A 22,977-nucleotide genomic window follows, 5' to 3' on the forward strand; every position below is an offset into this window, starting at 1 on the left:
CTATTGTAACTAATAAATCCTTCAACCAGAATATACGGTAGGTACACTTTGCAAGATGTAGGGAGCAGCCGAAGTAGATTAAATTAAAAATAGCTACAAGCTATATGGTGACTAGGAGATTTGTAATCTTTTGAAGCCGGAGATACCACCCCATTAGCCAATAAGGTTGCACAATAAAAAATAGTTGCCCAATTTGACAATAAGCACACTGTATTCTCTCTGCTACTCTGGAGGAAACAGTTGCTGTACGCAAATTGTAATGGAAGATTGTTCCATGTCATGAATGAAATTAACCTCTTGATGACTGCAGTTTTTTTATTTGACACCGTTGCTTCACACAGATTCTGCAGCATCCAAAATCACAAATACTTAATTGTATGTTACATAGTGTGATACCTATCATGGTTTACTTATTGTACAGCCGAAAAAACAGGAAAGTTTCATCATTACAATAGTCCTAAATCAGGCAGTGGAGTTAGCTTTGAGATTTTATGCGGTTATAGAAGTCTAATTTTCAAACTCTTCACATAAAAATACGAACCAAAGTATATTTACTCTTAGACTAAAGCCAAACTTTTTTGAAACCGGGAGTTTGGGTCACCCCAAACGATAGGTATCCAACTTGAATTGTCCAGGTTTTTCACTAGAGAGCCAATCAGCAAATTTGATTAAATTATCAGAATTTTTGCCAACAGGTCTGCACAAAAACACCCTTCCAATAGTGAGGTATACCAACCGACCATTTCATTAAAGCAACAAGTGCGTGCACGCTCCGATAAATTCATTCGTATCAAACAGTTATCACCGCCTGTCATAAAGGCTATGTTATCTGGACAGCAACCAGAATACTATTCATAAAACCTTGCACTAAAAATCAGCCTTAATATTAAAGCCAGATAGAAATAACCAATAATGATCTTTGAAGGATATTCAAAATTTATTCATTTATAAAACAAATTATGTTAAAGAGATGGCCAAATAATACAAAGCTACCAAGTTCCTACACTTTTGTTAGTTCCTGTAAAAGGATCGTGGTATTCAGAAATCATATCAGATGATATTTCTGTAGAGTCTCTTTTCATTGCAATATAATCGATTTCCAACTGAAAAGGACCTTGAATATCATCCAGGAGTAAAAATCTGAAACTTGATACCTGAAAAAGATGAGAGATTTTTTGAATAATAGCATAAAATAATAAAGCATGATCAAATATTCAGGCATCGAAGACAAAAAATTTTCCCACAAATTTCCCAAAACCATGTCCTGAAAAAAGCTGGAACGCCTACTGGACCTGTGTGTAGTTTAGTACCATAAGTACTTCTAGTCTAGTATATTGTCATGTCACAGTGATATAATTTTTGGATGACGTAGTCAGGAACGACATGCAAAAGTACACTACACTAGACTCCCGGTTGTCTACCGTACCCTTCTCAAAAACCTTCTTATATTCACATTGAGTTCGTAGTAAAATTAAAAACTGCTATAACGATCTATAGGTCCACTTTGTGTCCAACAATTCAAATGTGTAAATATAACAGCATTGTACGAAGATATCCATTATAGAAACGAATAATCAACTTGTTTTTTCTGCTTCGCAGAATAGAATCCATAGTATGTCAATGACATTTAAGTTTTTGTTGATCACAATATAATTAATCACTTCTGTTCATCTCAACTTTCCATTTTTTCACTGCATTTCTGAATTCACATTCATTGAACATACATGTTTTCTGATAATCGTCAACCAATTAGAAAAATATTCAATATATCACATTTTCTGTTACAGAGTTGCTTGCTTGAGAAGTATTACTACATGATCTAAAAGTAATTAGCTATATATGGTCATATACTCACATTATTTTGTGACAAAGGACTCTGTTGCATAAGATACATACTGCTCTTTGATGCAATAAATTTTCCATAGGGTAACTGAAACAATAATATTATTCTTTTATTATATTGTATATCATGGCTGTAGATTCGGGAAATTTGAAATCAACCCCAGACTCCAAAACAATTTTTTAATCCTTCTCCAAGTCCAAACTCTAAGAAAATCAAATTTTGATACAAAAAACTAACTTAAATAGATGACAGAACAATATATCATCTTTGAGTTTCTGTAGAAAATTTTGACTTTTTATTGTCGTCATTGAATGTCTGAAACTCCAAAGAGTTCTAAAATATGACTTGGACTCTAATAAAAGCATGCCAAACTTCGCAGCCATTCTTTATATCCTATTTGACAACCTACTTAGTTTCACAGAAAATCGCATGATCACAACATGCATTAGAAAATCAGACACATCATGCTTGGATTTCCTTAAATTTACCCACAGTACAAAGATAGGATTGGGAAATAGAAAAACACACCTTAATTGTCTGCCACTCAGGCCCTCCTCTTGTATGTATAGGTGTTAGATAAATAACATCAAAACCCATATATGGACCTTCACAGTTTATTTCAAACAAATATCTTCTTCCATCGCCACGAAGTCGAATTTCAAAACAATTAAAAGTTGAAATATTCAGAAAATCAGGCAATCCCGAAACGTTCTGAAGCAAGAAACAGAATAAAGCTACATTATTAGCTAGCCATATTTGTGATAAGTAGGTATATCATGTTGCTTATATATTTTGCTATGAGTGAGGCTCTGCATAGGTATCGACTGTTAAGAAAGGGCGAAAATCATTCTGGTTTGGCACTACCAACCCAATATATTACACCCTGGATGAGGTGGGTGGCTTGTGATTTAAAACTGAGGTTTTAACCTGCGGTGTCATCATGGTTGAGTCTATCGCACCCATCTACACATTCTGATCGAATGTTAGAAATAACGTCCAAGTGCCAACAAATCAGGTGAAATTGGAGAAAAGAAAGAATTTATATAAATTGGCTCATAAACTAATAAGGCTTTTATATATTTTTGCGCATAAACCACTAAGGCATTTGGTAAAGTAAACAGCCCGGAATGGCTGCTCGTGCAAAACCTTTTTCAGGGTGAGCGTGTGCAGATCCTTGTTTGGAGCCAGACGGTGCATAAATATGCTGTATAAAAAGACTTTATTACTGCATTGTCCTATAACAGTTTCATATGAGGCATTTTGGTATATTGCTCCAATAGCCCTGATATAAGCTTATCAAACGATTGAGTTTTAAGGTTAAGTTTATTTACTGCTAAGTGAAAGTAGACTTAACTCAATTCCATACATACCACAAAAGGTTTTGTCTCCAGTAGTGCAAATCCTCTGTAGTTTTGTTTCATTTCAAGTTTATCATGGGCAGAGGGCATCATAACTTTAGGTAATTTTTGACTGATATATCCCCGAAAAGCTGCGGTCATTCCGTTGTCACCTTGGACGAATTCTGCCCAACTTTTACCCCCGAGTTCTTTGTCAGTTACTGTATACCAGTGTTCTAAGTCATCTCTTTCTCGAAAATAATATAAAATTTCATCGTCTCTAAAATATTTTGACCTGCCTCTACTTTCTCTGTTAGATTTTACGCCTTCTTCCATTACTTGTCTTATTTCAGCTAATTTGACAGCGACGTTATCCCATTGTAATCCAGGGTGTGTGTATGATCGATGTTTCTTTTCTTTTTCTATAACGATATCCTTTGATGATGAATCATTTGTCTTCATTCGAACATGAATTTGAGAAGATATTGAAGTTGTAATACATCCTTTTGAAAGTGAAGATTTTTGAAACATTTGATAGCATTGTTGAAATAATCCTCTACTTTTGGACATTATTGTTTATCTAGTTTTATTATTAAATATAAATCTAAAAATGAAATTATATCAGTAATATTTCACCAATTGCACATACCACAAAATTTATCGGCCTCCATGGTCATATAAACCACCCGTATTCAAGTATGTATACATTCGAAACGATTTCACTAATACCTGTCCACATGATAATATGTGATTAGAATTTGAAACAGATGCATAGACAAATTATTGTTAAAATGGCTGACCATATAGACTGTCATTTCCAAATGGATGAATAGGTACAGGTAAATATGAAACACACACTGGCTCATGTTTGCAAGAAATATTATTTCAACCAATAAAATGTCTGGCCTAAAAAAACAAATAAAATATTCTTAAATTCATTTTTTTCAAATCATTTTTATATTGAAGCAGCAGCTTAATCATATAGCAGACCACATCCTCTTACAGATACCAGTTCAAGCCGGGTATAGGTAGTGCTAACCATGAGATGGCAGTTGAAGTGTTGGACTTGGCAACGCAGCCCTTCACGGGTTACACAGGTACAAATCTCATGTTCATCACTTCACTGGGCAAATCAGGTATGCTATGTCAAACCGAAAATGTGCTCCTCTTCTCTTTCCGTTGACTATCAGTGGCTGTCTATTCGGAATTGAGGCATGATAAGCGCGAAAAATTTTATACATTTCATTAAAAATATTCTCATAAAAATATCATTTTTCTAATGTTTTTACAATTTGCACCATATCTTCAAATCCCGGTTGCATGGTCTCTGTTCCCGGACAACAGATCTTATATATTGAAATAACTTTCTTAGCATTCGTAACAGCATGATTTAAATTTCCCATATTAAAATACAAGGATGCCAGCTTTTGTAATTCATGTGCCATTTCAATGCTTCGTGTGCCATGAAGCATTCCAATAATGGCCATGCTCTTACTTAAATGTGGCAATGCAGATGTATAGTTTCCTTCCATTCTGAAATATATAAAAAAGAGAGTTCCAAATTTGACACATACCATGATTAAAAATATATACTTAAGGTAAATTCATCATTCTATACTAAAGACAATGCATTAGAACAAGGGTTCTCTCTAAGCTGGGGGTAAATCTACCCTTGTGAATAAGTTTGACCTGGCTTGAGGATAAAATTAGCATTGCTGCATGCTTATATTTAAACATGTGTGTTCAAACACAATTATTACATGTTTAGCTACATCAGATACATTAACTTGTGCGGCAATCCGCAGAAGCAAGAAGATACAAAATCACTGAAGCGTGAAACAATAACACTAAAACAGGACCCAGTTGATGGAAAACACATTTCAGGCAAAACATAACTGCAAACAACCATGCACAAATAACTGTGCGACAGGACCTAAATTACTGGAACTTTTGTGTACAATCAATCATGCACACACATAGGTTCAAGCTTCAAATCGAGTTTCTTTATTTTGTAGAAGTAATCAAGAAATACATGGGTTCTGTTTTTGGGTCTCCCTGTACATCCGCAATTCTACATTGAAAGTCGTTCCTCCAAGTCATTACAGAGAAGAGATAAAAATGAAATTACTTTTAAAATTAGCGAAGGGGTAAATAAGAAAATGAAGATTGAGAAATCCTGCATTAAAATAATTGGTTTAGGAACTTATAAGCATACTATCACTTACACAAAACATTGAGCAATTTTATCATGAAGTTTTCCAATATCAATATGATTGTGATAAAGTAACTTATTCGCTTGTTTCAAACATTCCAATAATTTAGGTTTCGCATTTCTGCAATTTCCATTATTCAATGCACTGCATGTCTCCTCTATCTTTGACTATGAGAAAAAATATATCAAATAATGCAATCGATATAAACAGTAATTTTAATAGGAGGGACTCGTATGGTACTGAGTCATTCAATTATGGGACAAATAATTTTGCAACATGGTACTTGAACCTATTATTACTTATTGATTTTAATCGGTAAGTATGTTGATTTGTCTTTCTGTCTGTGTGTATGTCTGTTAGATGCACGCGATATCTCACGAAAGCGAGATTGAATCTGCCCCAGATTTCGCATGTGCATTCTTCATATTTCGGACCAAAAACCTATTGATTTTGAGCGAATTATGTCGTATAATTAGCGAGTTATTAATTAATTAGTGATTGGACACAAGGTGTCACTATGGAGTAAGAGCGCTGTTTTGGGGATCCCCTAACTTTCGATCGATAAGTCTTCGGTCTCTGACCGATATTCTCGTTATTGCATTTTATTAAGAAAATTTAAATGTTACATCATACTAAATGTTCTGTAATAAGGCTTCCTCCGCCCTAGTTTATCCCTATTGTGATTATTGATACCTATCCCCTGAATGTATACTGTATCAGTGGGAATCGTAGGTCTATCTTTGAAAGAATACTGTTTCCATTTGTATAAGTATTGAACCTACTCAGCTGAATTAAGAAGAATATCACATAATTGGTGTGGAAGCTGATTTACTCCTAAGTTAGACTAGTGATCTTGACTGAACAGCAAATATCTGTAAAAAATGCAACATCACCTGGCATTTCTTATATGACAATATAGACTGTCTTAGATCTTGCACTTTATTGCAATTGCTGTTTATGCATGTACCACTACCGTCTTTTCCTGAAAATAGATTGTTTTAGTATGGTAATAATATTAATACTTTTACCCATTCAAGGTAATTTACCAGAGGTTGCCAAATAAATAATGGTATATGAATTTTAAAATAATGTCCGAAAATTATCATATTATCCTGGATGTATCTAACAAACCTGGCTTTACAGGATCTCCACAATACTTGCATTTAAAAGCATGAAACTGCACCTTGAAACTTGATTGTTCACTGTCATCTGTAATGCATGATAAAATTATTGGATGAGGTGTGTTAATCAGAAAATTACCCTTTGCAAATTTTCCAAATATAATATCTGTTATCTCCACTGTATCTGAGCCAAACTGGTTACTTTTTTTATTTATATAAATTAAATTTATATGAATATCATACACGGGGTGTATCACTAAATTTAAAAAAATGGTGATGTAATTATGATATATATATTATTAGTCAATTTGAAACTTTTAAATTATTGAAAATACCTTGCTGAACTATATCATTCAACCTAAATCCGATAATAATACAGTACCTTTTAAATCCGATGCACAGCCTTCACAAGAACAAGTAAAAAAATACTGCTCTTTCAAAAGTCTTTGTCGCTCTTTCACATCATGTCTACTACAATGTGGTCCATAACAATGACAAATTTCTTCACCTTTTTTGATGATTTTAGAGGCAGATACCTTAATGTTACAGAAGGTACAGACGAATCATATTGTATTTATTGCAGTTTGCCAGGATAAGAGATTGGAGAATAAGTGAAAAATAACGTCTTTGCATGGCCTTAAAACGTGGTCCGTTAATTTCATCATGGTAATTCCAACACATGGGAATATATTGCCGGCAATCTCATTGTATGAGAATTTCATGGCATTTTGACTACAGAGCAATTAATCTATACATATGAAAGTGCTGTAAATTCCTTCCTTGAAAAAGCCTCACCATAAACTATGATAAGAAAATTTGAAAGTAAGAGGCAAGAATATTATAAAAACTATTACTGGGTTCGGGTTAGTAAGTTGATTTCATCTCATTCATTATTTAATTACTGGAATCATAATGATAAAATCATTGACAAATAATCACCATACGATATGAACTGCCCACAATGAATTTACCGCAATGAAATTACAGTGAAACCCTTAAAATATCACTAACCCACCCTTTATTTACAAGTAGAATTAGAAGTCAGGAGATTTTCCCTCTGTTTTATTAAGCAAAATATATGACTGGTTTTATAGCTCTAAAAACATTTGATGCATAAGAATAAAGTGATAGATGTGAAAAATGATATACCGTGATTGTTAGGCCATCAAAAGAAATTGTAGTGTTAGGTGAGCAACTATGATTCATCAGACTTGTCTTGCAAAATAAAGCAGATGCAATTCGCTTTTGCTCTATATTTTGGACTCCTTGCACCCCTTAAAATTATATTCAAAATATTAACAAAAAATAAACAATCAAAAAACAACCAATATGTGCACGAATCCCACTATATGACTATCTATCAAAATGGATAAGGTAATCAGCGCAATATTCCTGATGTATAGTTTGCAGGAGAAATATGTTATCAATTCAGGTATGAAATAAATTCTGTAATTCTCTTTCGCACAATATATTATTATGTACCAAAGAGTTTTGAATTGAGTCAGTACACCTTTGAAAACCTGACAAAAAGAAAACCCCACGTCCATAATGAGAAGTGAATCAAAAAAGTCCATTTCTGAAAATGTGACATAAGCTACTTTGGATTTACTGCGGCGATATTTACACTAAGAAATGTTTTACTCTACAATTTATATTACAACAATCAATATATCAATATGAAAATTGTACATAGGTCAACCAATTAACAATTCTAATACTCAGAAGATAGGTTGCTGTTACTATGTGACTAAGCCTCTTCATTATTTTCCCTTTGAGATAAATTATGACAATCATAGCTGATTATTTATTCATGAATATGATCTACCAACCCTTTTCTTCACAAATCTTGAATATTGCCTGCGTATTTGTTCTTAATTGTAATAAATGGTGAACGAGCAATCTTTCCAGTAAATCTTGTTCGGTTAATGGTTTTCCAGAAAATATATCCTCAATTGATCGGTTTGGAAAGTAACCTGTGAATAAATAAAAGCAATAAAAATAGACGATATTCAAATTAACCTTCTGAAAAACGTCCACTAACCTTTTTTTGAGCCAGCAGTATCACATGAGCTCATTATGTGAGATTTCCATAATCGAATATCGAAGTTAGGGTTCTCATAATATGAAGAGAAATTTAATTTTTTGAATAATGAATACAGAAAGGTATTTCCAATATTGTGTTCAATATTCTTCCCAGGAAAAGTGAAATCGCCAAGGTGATTGTATAATGAAATGATACTTAGAAGAACTTTCGTTAACATTCTTATATCATTTTTCATTGATAAATATTGTTCCTTTATAGCTTTCTCATTTTCATGTCTTTGTAACGAATAAATGCTCCAGTAATTTTCATCACATGACTTTAACAAGGTAGCTTGTTTTTGTTTTTTAGACGTTGAACCAGTCTGAAACATGTCTTTACAAACATTATGAATAGATTCGCAATTTTCCTCACGAAACATTGAGTGGGCTGCAACCAAAATTATTCTGAAGGCAAGCTTCAGCTCGACGGTCATCTGTAATAAGGTAATGGAAAAAGTAATAAAAAACAGGTGGTAATATAGAGTGAGGTCTACCCAATTGCGGTCTCAGATTCCTCATCAGGAATTTAAATATTTTACAGTTTTCAGGATATTGCAGAAGATTCTGTTACAGAGGGCTTTTGAATGTTCAAACCTGATCAGGCTTTGAAAGTCGAAATTGATGAGATTTTTATTGTTTTGTCAACCATAATAAAGTCTTTATAACAATGAAAATAGACAATATCATTCGGTATAGACTGAAGAGGGAAATACAACCATATGGTCATCAAATATTGGAATGACATAGTAAGCTAGACTAGTAGAAGACTGTTTTATTTTATACATTGCATGAATAAAAATCTAATTCAAAATATTTTCAACTTGAGCCACTGATTTTGCTCAATGAAATCTTGCCCCCAAAATTATATAAACATCCAAAATAAAGTCAACCAACCTTTCCTAAGAGACTGCTCATGAAACATTCCATCCAATGATGTGATTTCCATGATGAAAGCTTACAAGCAATTGAACAATAAAGTTCATCATCGCATCCGAAACATTGTACAGGTGTAGTGAAAATCTCCTATGAAAAGAACAGTATCAATTAGAAGGCTGAAATAAATATTATTGCCAATAAAATAATATTTTTAGGAAGAATTAGTAGATCAAGTTGGAGAGATTTTATTTCACAAACAACAATAACACTAACAAGTAAATGTATACATTATCGGATATGAAAGCCATTGTTTGGATAATGTTGTGGAATGACCTTTCACTGTTATAGAGCGTTTAAGTCACAGACTTACAGTAATTGTTGAAAATAAGATTGAGAAATAAAAAGATAAAAACGGTGTCAACAATAACATAAAGTCTTCAATTGCAAAGGGAATTTATTGACACCATATATAGTTTGTTGGCTTCTTCATGTATGAATTGAAAAAAAAAATACTTAACCAAACACTGATTAATATATAAAAAACCCGGATAAGATATATTGAAAACTAACTTCATATTAAAATAAAAACTGTAACAGGACTTCATAACACCCTGTATGTATATCCAAACTATAGTCATCAATTGAATTAACAAATCAAAAGAACAATACCTTGAAACAATGACAGCAAATAAATCGATCACTTGTCTTTTTCGATATTATGATGGCAGAAAAGGAATGTTCGTGAATAATCACTGTTCCAGCTTGTATTTCTTCACTTGCTGTCAAATATCTACCTGCAAATATAATTTGCATCAAGGAATATTAACTTTACATTTGACAATTACATTACAGCATTAGATTTTGATAAAAAATTTCCAACTGTTTTCATAGCACTATGGTCAATGACATCATAACCATAAAATGAACATTTGATTTCACATAAAACGCTATATGTGTCAAACACTATCGAAAAAAAAAGTTTAAACTATACTTTAAAATATATGGTAATAAACAACGCTTTTACGATGGCAGTATTGGGTGGTATTTCAGTGTTTAAATAAACGTCAGGAAGTTGTGCATTGCTATATTTCGTAAATGTGGTCCTATTACAGACAATATTACAGACTGTGGACCTAAAGCGTTTCATTGTGTACATTGATGGTGCTTACCAAAAAAACGCTAATTTCTATTAAAAACCTTACCTCGGTAGCTATCATACTCAACCTCGAACATGTTCATAATCCTCTAAATATAAAAATCCGATTTTCACATTCAAATCACAAGGGGAAAACCCTTCTGCAATTATTACTACATTATTGTTGCCAGATTTATATTTGAAAAAATTCTTTTATTGTGAGTTTTAAAATTATTTCATTTCGTGTTTATTTTCAACATTTGATTAAATTAAAATATTTTTTTATGTCACTCGATTATTTGGAATTTGATTGAATTTGTATTTTATTGCAAAAACCATGCAGACATACCGTGTTTTCCCGAAAATAAGACCTACCCCGAAAATAAGACGTAGCCAGAATTTTAAGAATGATCGTAATTTAAGCTATCCTTTAAAAATAAGACCTAATCAATAGCGCAATTTTTTTTCGACCTGCCCGATAGCAAAAATCTCTCCTATACATTTCAAATAATTAATCTAAACGTGTGAGGGAGGACGTGTCATTTAATTAAGTAAGTGGATATCGGTTTTCATATTTTGTATATTTGAAAATTTCGTAATTCTCTACTTTGTAATTTTGTTTTTCATAAATAAAAATATACGACATCCCCCAAAAATAAGCCCTAGTGTTATTTTTCGAAAGAAAATTGAAATAAGATGAAATTATTTACGGGAAAAACACGGGCAGTTAAATGAATACGGTAGCCTATAATATGACGTAGAAATTTATTCCACAATGACAGCGATCCCACAGTGTGCGGTATCTGGCTATTTAGTTTTCCAGTGAAGAATTAGCCACAATGTCTTTATTTATATGTAATTTATTTATTATTTAGGCTACTTATTGAACAATTCACATTGTGGATCCATTTAAAAAAAAGGAACTGGCCTATATAATTTTTGGTTTCGCTGGCCTAGTCACTTTGGTTTGGGAGAACGGAGGGGACAGGTTAGTGTAGTCAGGTTGCAGAGACTGAGATTGATTATGAATATTTTAAATAAATAAACGATGCAAGATTTTGTTCGAGTAATGGAGTTCTCTTTGTTTTTCCTGTTTTCCTCCAAGCTATTTCAGTATTTTACACTGTTTTCAATTTAGAGCTTTCCCCCACGTTTTTCAGTATTCTCCAAATGCTAAGAGAAGTATTTGAAATCCATTTGCCAATACACAGATACACTTCACTGCCACCTAGGATCTGACCTTAAAAATCAGAAAATGATGAAATGCGTTAACTTCCAGACATCATTCAATTCGCTGTCACGATCTATTTCGAGTAATTAGAGCAACGAGGACTGAGTGCCATGTTAAATCATTTTGATCAGAATTTTTTTTATCATTTGAGAAACCTGTCATATGTCTTTTATATACTTGAATCTCTACTATCACTGTATCAAGTTAAGTCTCTCTGAGTGTTTGTAGAGACTTATATTTTGACTCAAGTCCTTTTCTAAAACTACAGGCAGCCTTGAATTTAATAAAAAATGTAAAGTGTGGTCAAGCTGTCAAGTCAATGGCTCAAGTTTACCAAAACACCTATTCTAGTATATTTTGTACTTATTGTCTAGTGCTGTAGTGGCTGTGTTATAATTTCATCAATACTGCAATAAATCACATTGTGCAATTACAAAGCTTTCTTTAATTCTAATATTCATTATTAAATGTAAGTTTGTATAATATTGAATGAGAAGAATTCAATGAAGACTAAATTGCTTGCTGTGTTTGCGGGGTGCCTGGGTGCGGCAGCATCTGTCACAGGAAAACTGGGAATGAATGGAGACCATATAAACAAATTATGTCTGGCTATTACCTTGATGTTCCAGAGTATTGCGCATGATGACCCTCCACCATTAACAGATGAAGAAGTATATATGACATTTATAGCGTCAGTTGTTACAAGAGGAATATTTTTGATATTAACATTTATATTGAATGCCACTATGTGGTCTTTATTTGTGGAATCAATGCAAGGACTCAATTCTGGTGAAGCTGTGGTATTAAATACTGGTGCAAATATTTTATTTTCTGCATTATTAGGAAGGCTTGTATTTAATGAAATGTTTGGAATGTTGTGGGGAGTTGGGGCATCACTTATATTATGTGGGATGTCCTTTTTGCATTCAACAACTCCACAAGAAGGTCTCAAAAATGGTTGACGATACATCGGTATCTGTCACATGCTATTTATATTTAAGTATTGCTAAATAATAAGTGGGTGAACTCACTTGAACATTACTTTGTTTTATAATATATTTTTGGCCTGAGGGATTATTCTGTCATAAAATATTCTGCTCATTCTGTTTGATGGTCCAAACTCAAATTCATGATAATGCAACAAATCTTTTGAGTCTGAATTTGGCATTTTTTTCACTGGAATCTCATTTTCGAACTATCCAAGTTGGAGTCAGAATTTCAATGATGATGAGAGAACTCAATTTTTTTACGAAAACTCGAAAAGCATAAAGTTTACTACTGTAAGTGTTTTTAATAACATTCTAATAAAGATTGCTTGCATATGTTGAAGTTTTTGTTCTAAAAATGTGATTTCCTTGAAATTCAAAGCTATAGTTGAAGTCAAATTTTCTTATACCTTGGGCTTAGAGTCGGCTTCACAGCCTTGGTTTCCAACAATGCTCATATAAATATGCCATAAAAAGTGAAATATAAGTGTTTCAAAAATTACCGTAGTTGTAGTATCCTGTTTGTTTTTTTAAACAAGATCTATGCGACTTTCTTATATTGTGGTTGTAACTTGGCCAAACTAAAATGAATATTGTGATCAATATCTTTTAAAATTAGGTTCTGAGTACGCCTGTAATGTGAAGTATAGTTATTACCTATCGATTTTAATCGGTATGTTGATAGGTATTTGTCTGTCTGTTTGTTAGATGCACGCGATATCTCACGAAAACGAGATTGAATCTGCTCCAGATTTTGCATGTGCATTCATCATATGTCGTACCAGAAGCCTGTTGATTTTCATAATATTCTATTACCAGTATTCGAATGTATTCTGTCCTTTAGTATTTCTCACATGTGTAGCGAAAATAATAATTTCCTATTTTTCATACTTTTATAGTTGTATTGTTTAATTATATGGCCAACATGAATGATATAAATGATACAACTCTGGAGTTTGGAGAGGAAGATAAACCCCAGAAAAAGAAGAGAATTGCTCACCCGGTTGCTTGCTTTTTCCATCTCTTCTTCAGAGTTTCTGCAATTATCAACACGGGATATTTATAAAAAATTAGTTGCTAACTATTTATTATGCTTATTTTACCAAGCAATTAATGCTTTTGCTTTGTAAATGGTAATTTTAGTTTTATTTGATAAATATCTTTCCCTTTTTGTCATGTTAATTTTACCTGTCTACATTTTTTCAGTTGTAAATAATGACACGCCTACAATTCTGCCAAGAATTTTAACCTTCGCCTCGCCGCACACAAAGGTCAAATTCTACTAGCTTCACAGCGGTGGGAAAACACGGGCAGTTAAATGAATACGGTAGCCTATATGACGTAGAAATTTACGCTACAATGACAGCGATCCCCCAGTGTGCGGTATCTGGCTATTTAGTAGGCCTATTCCAGTTAAGAATTAGCCTATTGGTACACAATGTCTTTATTTATATTTAATTTTTCTATCATTTACTTTTTGAACAATTCACATTGTGGATCCATTTAAAAAAAGGAATTGGCCTATATAATTTTTGGTTTCGCTGGCCTAGTCACTTTGGTTTGGGAGAACGGAGGGGACAGGTTAGTGTAGTCAGGTTGCAGAGACTGAGATTGATTATGAATATTTCAAATAAATAAACGATGCAAGATTTTGTTCGAGTAATGGAGTTCTCTCTGTTTTTCCCGTTTTCCAAGCTATTTCAGTATTTCACACTGTTTTCAATTTAGAGCTTTCCCCCACGTTTTTCAGTATTCTCCAAATGCTAAGAGAAGTATTTGAAATCCATTTGCCAATACACAGATACACTTCACTGCCACCTAGGATCTGACCTTAAAAATCAGAAAATGATGAAATGCGTTAACATCATTCAATTCGCTGTCACAATGATCTATTTCGACTTTTCGAGTAATTGGAGTAACGAGGACTGAGTGTCATGTTAAATCATTTTTATCAGAATTTTTTTTATCATTTGAGAAACCTGTCATATGTCTTTTTAATATAATTGAATCTCTACTATCACTGTATCGAGTTAAGTCTCTCTAAGTGTTTGTCAAGACTTATATTTTGACTCAAGTCCTTTTCTAAAACTGCAGACAGCCTTGAATTTTATAAAAAACGTAAAGTGTGGTCAAGCTGTCAAGTCAATGGCTCAAGTTTACCAAAACACCTATTCTAGTATATTTTGTACTTTTTGTCTAGTGCAGTACGGCACACTATACAAATCGGGTGACATTGTCCCGTTTCAACGAAACCCATTTTACAGATGATCAGACACCCCTCCTTCGGGAGATGTCTGGACATTGTTGTCCCTCAATATCGGTAATAATACAGTATAATGAAGTTGCGCAAAATACTCGAAAAACGGCAATCTAGTAACGTCATCATTGAATTCCTTGGGAAAAAATAATCCGATTTACAGAAGGGAAAAAAATTTTACCATAGCATTCGAGAGTTTTTAGCAAAAAACGGCAATTTTGGTCATGTGACGGCCGCGATTAATTTAGATTATTATTGAGACAAGCATGGCGTGATATGAAGCATTTGTCGTGGTCCCAGACGCCCCTCGTTTGTGAGACACATGGAGTGTTTGTTTTATTGAGCCAAATGGAGGGAAATTCTTGGAATTTGGATAGTGTGCTGTACTGTAGTGGCTGTGTTATAATTTCATCAATACTGCAATAAATCACATTGTGCAATTACAAAGCTTTCTTTAATCCTAATATTCATTATTAAATGTAAGTTTGTATAATATTGAATGAGAAGAATTCAATGAAGAATAGATTGCTTGCTGTGTTTGCGGGGTGCCTGGGTGCAGCAGCATCTGTCACAGGAAAACTGGGAATGAATGGAGACCATATAAACAAATTGTGTCTGGCTATTACCTTGATGTTCCAGAGTATTGCGCATGATGACCCTCCACCATTAACAGATGAAGAAGTATATATGACATTTATAGCGTCAGTTGTTACAAGAGGAATATTTTTGATATTAACATTTATATTGAATGCCACTATGTGCTCTTTATTTGTGGAATCAATGCAAGGACTCAATTCCGGTGAAGCTGTGGTATTAAATACTGGTGCAAATATTTTATTTTCTGCATTATTAGGAAGGCTTGTATTTAATGAAATGTTTGGAATGTTGTGGGGAGTTGGGGCATCACTTATATTATGTGGGATGTCTTTTTTGCATTCAACAACTCCACAAGAAGGTCTCAAAAATGGTTGACGATACACCGGTATCTGTCACATACTATTTATATTCAAGTATTGCTAAATAATAAGTGGGTGAACTCGCTTGAACATTACTTTGTTTTATAATATATTTTTGGCCTAAGGGATTATTCTGTTCATTCTGTTTGATGGTCCAGACTCAAATTTATGATAATGCAACAAATCTTTAGAGTCTGAATTTGGCATTTTTTTCACTGGAATCTCATTTTCGAACTATCCAAGTTGGAGTCAGAATTTCAGACTTTCAATGATGATGAAAGAACTCAATTTTTTTATGAAAACTTGAAAAGCAATAAGTTTACTACTGTAAGTGTTTTTAATAACATTCTAATAAAAATTGCTTGCATATGTTGAAGTTTTTGTTATAAAAATGTGATTTCCTTGAAATTCAAAGCTATAGTTGAAGTCAAATTTTCTTATACCTTGGGCTTAGAGTCGACTTCACAGCCTTGGTTTCCAATAATGCTCATATAAATATGCCATAAAAAGTAAAATATAAGTGTTTCAAAAATTACCGTAGTTGTAGTATCCTGTTTTTTTTTTTTAAGCAAGATCTATGCGACTTTCTTATATTGTGGTTGTAAAGTATAATATACGACATATATTCTATTACCAGTATTCGAATGTATTCTGTCCTTTAGTATTTCTCACATGTGTAGCGAAAATAATAATTTCTTATTTTTCATACTTTTATAGTTGTATTGTTTAATTATATGGCCAACATGAACGATATAAATGATACAACTCTGGAGTTTGGAGAGGAAGATAAACCCCAGAAAAAGAAGAGAATTGCTCACCCGGTTGCTTGCTTTTTCCATCTCTTCTTCAGAGTTTCTGCAATTATCATTTATTTGTTTTGTGGACTCACAAATTCCGGATTTGTAGCCAGTTTTATATCAATACTATTAATGCTCTGTGCTGATTTTTGGACTGTTAAAAACATAAGCGGCAGGTTACTTGTTGGATTAAGGTGGTGGAACAAAATAGAAGAGGATGGTAAAAGTCAATGGATTTATGAATCAAGAAGAGGGGCTGCTCTCAAGAAACATCCAGTTCTGGCTGCGGAATCAAGAATATTCTGGTTTGGACTGATATTATGTCCGATATTTTGGTTTTTCATGCTTTTCAGTACTGTTTTTGGAATGAAACCTCAATGGCTTGCTGTGGTCATTATTGCTTTGGGATTGAATGGTGCAAATTTGTTTGGGTATATCCGATGTAAAGTTGGAAGTCGTAAGCAGCTTGGAAGTATGGCTACAACTTATATTGGGAAACAAATATTTCAGCAGGCTACACAAAGCTCTGAAGATACAAACCAGAGTTCAACAAACTGATTGAACAACTTTGGTTTCATTACTATTATTGTCTAGATTTTGTTTCTGATTAGAGGATATCAGTGGAATTATGGTCATATCATGTGCTCGATGTACTCTTATTGACATGTGATTGTGCCTTTTGTAAGTTATAGCCAAGCTTAGGCAAAAACTGAAACATTATGATAATGTACTATAGGATATTGAATATATTCAAATAAGAAGGAACAGAGAAATTGACAAAATCATTGTAAATTCAATAATGAAGAACATATGTCCTGTGCCTGTTTCTATGTTTATGTACATATATACGATACTAATATGTTATGAATTTCCATGTACGGTAAATAGACTCTACTATGGTATATCGAATAAGACCAAATTTCAAATATATTCATTTAGTGGATATAGTAATGTCCTGGAAAACTTGGCGTGAATTCAGTTAAAAAAAATCCTGTTAGCTACCGATAAGAGATACCGTACTATAAAAGTACCGAATACTAGATTGGGAGAATATATATAGTAGTATAGTACCGTAATTAATTTATTCTTGCTTATTTTTTAATTAGTATTGAGGACTGACTTTCTTTCCATGGACGTTTTCTCTGCCTTTGGTCCTAGGACAATATTTAATGCAATTTTTAACGCTCATTCTTATTTCTGCTAGTTGGTGGTTGAAAATCATCATTTTGTCTTGAAATGTAGAAGCATCCATCTCGTTTTTCATGGCGGTTTTTGATTACTTCAACTAAACTAAAAACTTCTTAGAACATAGTTTATAATAATACAAACAACACTCATAACTACTGAAACGAGTTAATGTTTACAATCATGCATGAAAATATGTTGGGGAAAATTGAAAAATAAGTTTTATTATCGTTTATTCCTGTGCCTGGTAGCTAACACCATTCTGCCACGATACATTTTATATTATGCTTGCTAGATCTATGTATATTTATTTGCCAAGCCTGCAGTTAGTATGTTAGTATTAATATATATACAGTAACATGTGTAATGAATTTCATGACTTTTTATTTGTTAAAAGATAGATGATAATGTCATCATCAAATAATACTAGTGTCATTCTTACTCCTAAGAAAGTTATTCTTCATGTATCTTCTGTAAAGAGGGATGAACTGGAAGTTTTAGCTTGTTATAACTTAGATGCTTGTCATACCACACCTGAGAAAACCATATTCTTCCAGAAGCAAGTGATAAATGCTCCAGATACAAGAGCAAGAAAGGTAGGCTATGGTATAGGCATGGACGTTTGTCCCTGTTGCATGCGGTAATTATATATATTTATCTAAAGTTGTTGAGCTCTGAAAATAAATCATATATCAAAATATTTGAAATTAGTTACATTTTTATTGAGTGATTCAGATTCTGCATTTGATGCAACCCCATTATAAGAATTGCTAAATGACACCACTCTCTTTCTAATTTCAGTTTTATTTTCAGGTTACAAAAAGTCCAAATAATGCTAGATCTCCTAATTCTTCCCCATCAGATACTCCATCCAAAATTAGTACACCCAAAAGTGCGAGGAATTCACAAAAAAGTCTAAAACGAAAAGCAGATAAGAGTGGATTAAATGAAAGGGATGAAACTGTCACTTGTACTCCTAAAAAACGTTCTACTCTCCGTGGCAATGTAAAAAAAAATACAAAGATTAGCCAGGAAGATTCTGATCCTCAAAAACTTTCTACTGTACGTGACAATGCGAATGAAAATTATAAGACCAAACGCAGAGATTCTGATCTCCAATCAAAGCAAAAAGTTTTTAATTATATAATGGATGGAAATTGTAAACACCACATTGAAGGAATACTGAAATGTAGGACATCTTCATCAAGGTGAAAAACATTGATAAATTTTAGTTAGAATAGTCCAATTAACTTTTTTTCAATGTTGCTAAAATCAATGTTGATAAAGGATGAAGAAATTTCAAGCAGGCAGAGGAAATGTTCGGGAATACAGAAATTGGTTACTTCTTCATTTTTTCCCATATTTCAAAAGTAAAGAAAAACAAGATGATGTAACACGTTATCTAAGAGGTGTTTTATATGAATTTCAGAGAAGGTAGTTTATATTACACTTATCTTTATGTATGCATCGTTTTCTGTTTTTCATTACAATTCTCTTGTGGTTATTCAGAAACGATTTCAAATTACCAATATCGAGAATGACTCGACTTGTACAAGATGTGTTATATTCAGAGGCAATAATTCATTCAATATCAAAGGTTGAAAAAGTTTCCACTAAGGATGCAGAAACTGTAAGTTTTAATTTCGATATATATTTTATGATTGTGATTACTGTATAATCCGTTTGCTTAATAAAAAGGTTCATATTACTACTTCATAGCTGTTATTCTAATCGTACTGACATGAATAGCGTTAAGTGTCATGTCAATCGATATTTACTAAAGTCAGCGGGCCGGTCAAAATCTCATCGCGGGCCGGGTGACATTGGAAGTTTCATGTCACATTTCAATTTTGTTTATCTGTTATTACTCAAGCACCCGACTTGTGACTCTGCAGTGACTCGAACTTTGCGGGAACTCTGACTTGAGACTCTGATGACCTATGACTGTACTCAAAAATCGACGTTCAGAGACTCTATCATTGTTGACCACTTAATTTACTGCATTTATTAATGGCTGGGCGGTGTGGTGCATCATGCCGATCGTTAGTAATACAGTCGTCACTGCACCTCACAGGTTCAAATCCTGCGGGGGATAATTTTGTGCAGAGGATTGCTAGATTTGTCACTGTAGGGTGGTCGGCTACGGCTTCCTCCACTATACGGTCCATACATCTGAAACAATTAACTGGCTAACTAATCCCATACTTGACATGGCTTGGTAACCGGACGAGAGCTCTGTTTCGCCATATTATTAAGTCATCTCATTGACTTTTTTCTCCCCAAGGATAAATATGCAAATACTGATAACATCTGTTGTGTTGTTTCAGATTTACAAAAAATATTCCTGATCCTTGGATTTATGATTAGTGTTGAGACACCATTGATCAACTCAACTGTACTGAACTTTATATGGATCTGATCGTGATATAATTGTATATTATGTTGATTTATATTTCGATAATGTATGGTTTTGTAACTTATGTATCGTGATTAGAAATTAATACCATGGGATTTTTGCACCATCTGGACTTATCACTGTAAATCGGTAAGGAATACAGTAATGCAATCAGTATGTTGAGCCATGCCAGGTCGGTTGGAATACTTTTTATCGTGATTCCATTCCGACCGCCATCAGGTGGGGACACGGCTAATTCGAGCCAAAGATTTTTGTTCAGAAGTAAATAAAAGACTCAGTGACATCAAGAAAACAAACAACGGATTACAGAAATAGCAAATTGTTGACTGTGGGACTAAGAACGTACAACAAAGAGGTTCAGGAAGGGAGATTTTCAACTTCTGCATGCAAGTCTGAAGATTAGTTCAAACAAGATCAGGCTTGGTATGTTCTCGTATATTGGGGCTGTATATATAGAATTTTAATGCCTGATCAGTGATCATACTATTTGTGAACTCTTGATCGATTTTTACAATTTTGTGTAACCTTTTCGGTCAATAGTAGATTGGGGTTGGATATATAGAATTTTAATGCCTGATCTTACTATTTGTAAACTCTCTATCAATTTTGTGTAAACTTTTTGGTCGAAATTATGTTAGACACTAGATATGTTTTGATTTTTAAGCAAGAAACGGCGACATCGCAATTTTGTCTAGAAATAATTCTTTCGATTGTCTGTTTGCATACAATTCGCAGAGCCGCTCTTCAGTTCAATGTTTTGTTCTTGAGTAAATTGCGCGCGACCTGATTACAAAATCAGACGCCTGAGTAATGGCCCGCCTACTCGTTTTTATTTTTTTGGTGGGCGAACGCGTTCAACACGTTTTGAACTTATTATTAGGTTTTTTTCACTTCCCGGATTCTTAATCTCTTTGTGTTTTGTTTTTGCAGCTGAATCGAGGTCGAAAATATCTATCTATGATAATGAATGTAATTGTTATTGTGGGCATTAAGAATCATTAACTAATTCGGAAAAAAATAATGAGAATTCCATTTACCGCTAGGATTTCTTGAACAAAAGTAAAAACAGACGGTATTGTTTCTATTTATGATGCCATGGATGGGAATGCAGTGATGCAGACAACATGCTTTTCTTCATTTACATCAATTATTTTATCGTCTATTATGTGGATTATGGAATCTAAATAAACTTGTATTGTGGTAGTTATTAAGTTCATTGTACTATCAAGCATGTTATTAACTTTATGTTCGACCATTGATGGCGAACCATTTAAACCGTGTAATGATTTGCAGTAGGATTACAAACGTTTCGCGATAGTTGATATGTATGCGAATCCAATATGGAACGGGTGATTCACCCGAAGACATCCAACATCGTTCAAACCCTGTCGAATCCAGCACAACAATGTTGTTCGGGTGTCTGATCTCGCCTTCCGCTCACAGTATGGCATGGCGAAGTTTACCATTTTTTTAATACAAGGAAATGATGTGGGAAGTTAATGTTGCGCAGGGAGGGACTGCAATAATTGTTCTTGAGGTACATTTGTTATTAACATTCTGGAATGCGTAAGAGCGTACTTAAATGATAACCATTGTCTTTTATGGTAAAAAAAGTTTTGGTAGTCGAACGCCAATCCAAAACGAAATATGTTCGACTACCGAGGGATCTGGTTGTTGTCAGAGAAGACATTGCGAGCAATCGACAGAATCAATGGCCAGCTGTATTACGTGTTGACGAAATTTTCGAACGACGTAGTCAGATCGATATCGGGGGTGGCATGTGCAAAAATTGTTACGCCAAACCTACTAGAAGTACTTATGGTACTAAACTGCACTTGACCCTGGTAAGGTAACCGTGCCAACTTCGTCCAGATGACTTGAGGAAATTGCAGGTATAATCTTTCATTTTAGCTTTCTTGACTAAAATATTTGAGCATTGCTCTCTTGGGATGTTCCTTCGGCCCCCTGGCTACGCCTATGCGATGTCGTCGAAGTCGGCTTATTTATAGGTGGACCACGAGGTAAATGATTGGCGGTTGCTATTGTCATATCATATATCGAGAATAAGATAAAGTTAAATTCAGGGATAGCCTATTATGGACCTACGAGTTAAGTCAAAGTTGCGATGCTGATTGTTACCTTCTTCCCGTGACCTCTTGCAAGTACAAGAAACTTTCATCGTATAAAACAGTCTCTAGTAAAATACACAACTCTAAAAACTCAGTAAAATACACAAGACAAAGAGGTACGGCACGACGGCGATATGTACAATAGTCAGTTTATGGCACGTCCATATCCCAGGTTCCGGTGTGAAAAGATGGAGATAGGGTATGGGTCGCTGAATTGATATGTTTTTACACTAAGTCTCACGAAACACGTAAATATTTGTTCGGGATATAAACTTGCCAGAAACCAACGTTGGATGGGGCCACGACACGAGAAAAAATTTGTAAAAGATAAATGTAGAAAACCTTCGCTGAACTTGAGTTGTTAATCATAGTTTGCACTGGACCAAAGATATGGGAGCAATATAGAGTCTGGC

At 33.7% G+C, this 22,977-nt stretch overlaps 4 protein-coding genes and 1 long non-coding RNA gene across 8 annotated transcripts; 3 read left to right on the forward strand and 2 right to left on the reverse strand.

Annotated features, from left to right (window-relative positions):
* Positions 1-918: 918 nt before the first annotated feature.
* Positions 919-3,846, reverse strand: LOC120326738 (complex I intermediate-associated protein 30, mitochondrial-like). Its single transcript, XM_039393077.2, has 4 exons — positions 3,214-3,846; positions 2,372-2,554; positions 1,856-1,930; positions 919-1,154 (listed from the first exon to the last, which is right to left on the reverse strand). The coding sequence occupies exons 1-4, from the start codon at positions 3,748-3,750 to the stop codon at positions 990-992; spliced, it is 960 nt and encodes a 319-aa protein (XP_039249011.1). The 5' UTR covers positions 3,751-3,846; the 3' UTR covers positions 919-989.
* A 196-nt stretch (positions 3,847-4,042) lies between these two features.
* On the reverse strand, positions 4,043-10,829 carry LOC120326737 (protein-lysine N-methyltransferase SMYD4-like). 2 transcript variants are annotated; one of them, XM_039393075.2, is made up of 11 exons: positions 10,675-10,829; positions 10,142-10,266; positions 9,491-9,619; positions 8,556-9,030; positions 8,344-8,487; positions 7,664-7,788; positions 6,897-7,050; positions 6,525-6,602; positions 6,287-6,375; positions 5,406-5,560; positions 4,043-4,713 (listed from the first exon to the last, which is right to left on the reverse strand). In XM_039393075.2, exons 1-11 carry the CDS (start codon positions 10,709-10,711, stop codon positions 4,449-4,451), a joined length of 1,776 nt encoding a protein of 591 aa, XP_039249009.2. In that variant the 5' UTR covers positions 10,712-10,829; the 3' UTR covers positions 4,043-4,448. The 2 variants fall into 2 exon arrangements, with proteins under 2 accessions (XP_039249009.2, XP_039249010.2); XM_039393076.2 differs by lacking the exon at positions 5,406-5,560 and having other exon boundaries at positions 4,535-4,713.
* Positions 10,830-12,796: 1,967 nt separating this feature from the next.
* Positions 12,797-15,529, forward strand: LOC144421925 (uncharacterized). Its single transcript, XR_013475049.1, has 2 exons — positions 12,797-13,118; positions 13,724-15,529. It is a non-coding gene; the product is annotated as an uncharacterized LOC144421925 (long non-coding RNA).
* Positions 15,530-16,155: 626 nt separating this feature from the next.
* On the forward strand, positions 16,156-18,421 carry LOC120325986 (Golgi apparatus membrane protein TVP23 homolog B-like). Its single transcript, XM_078111516.1, has one exon. It carries the CDS (start codon positions 16,772-16,774, stop codon positions 17,390-17,392), a length of 621 nt encoding a protein of 206 aa, XP_077967642.1. The 5' UTR covers positions 16,156-16,771; the 3' UTR covers positions 17,393-18,421.
* Positions 18,421-21,638, forward strand: LOC120325987 (uncharacterized). Of its 3 annotated transcripts, XR_013475048.1 has the most exons (6): positions 18,421-18,615; positions 18,833-19,227; positions 19,307-19,453; positions 19,529-19,649; positions 20,347-20,858; positions 21,366-21,638. XR_013475048.1 is itself a non-coding variant. In XM_078111514.1 (5 exons), exons 1-5 carry the CDS (start codon positions 18,421-18,423, stop codon positions 20,365-20,367), a joined length of 879 nt encoding a protein of 292 aa, XP_077967640.1. In that variant the 3' UTR covers positions 20,368-21,638. The 3 variants fall into 3 exon arrangements, 2 of the variants coding, with proteins under 2 accessions (XP_077967640.1, XP_077967641.1); XM_078111514.1 differs by having other exon boundaries at positions 20,347-21,638; XM_078111515.1 differs by lacking the exon at positions 19,307-19,453 and having other exon boundaries at positions 20,347-21,638.
* Positions 21,639-22,977: the final 1,339 nt, after the last annotated feature.

The sequence above is a fragment of the Styela clava genome, chromosome 4 (genome assembly GCF_964204865.1).
Source record: "Styela clava chromosome 4, kaStyClav1.hap1.2, whole genome shotgun sequence".
In the NCBI taxonomy this organism is placed as follows: Eukaryota; Metazoa; Chordata; class Ascidiacea; order Stolidobranchia; family Styelidae; genus Styela; species Styela clava.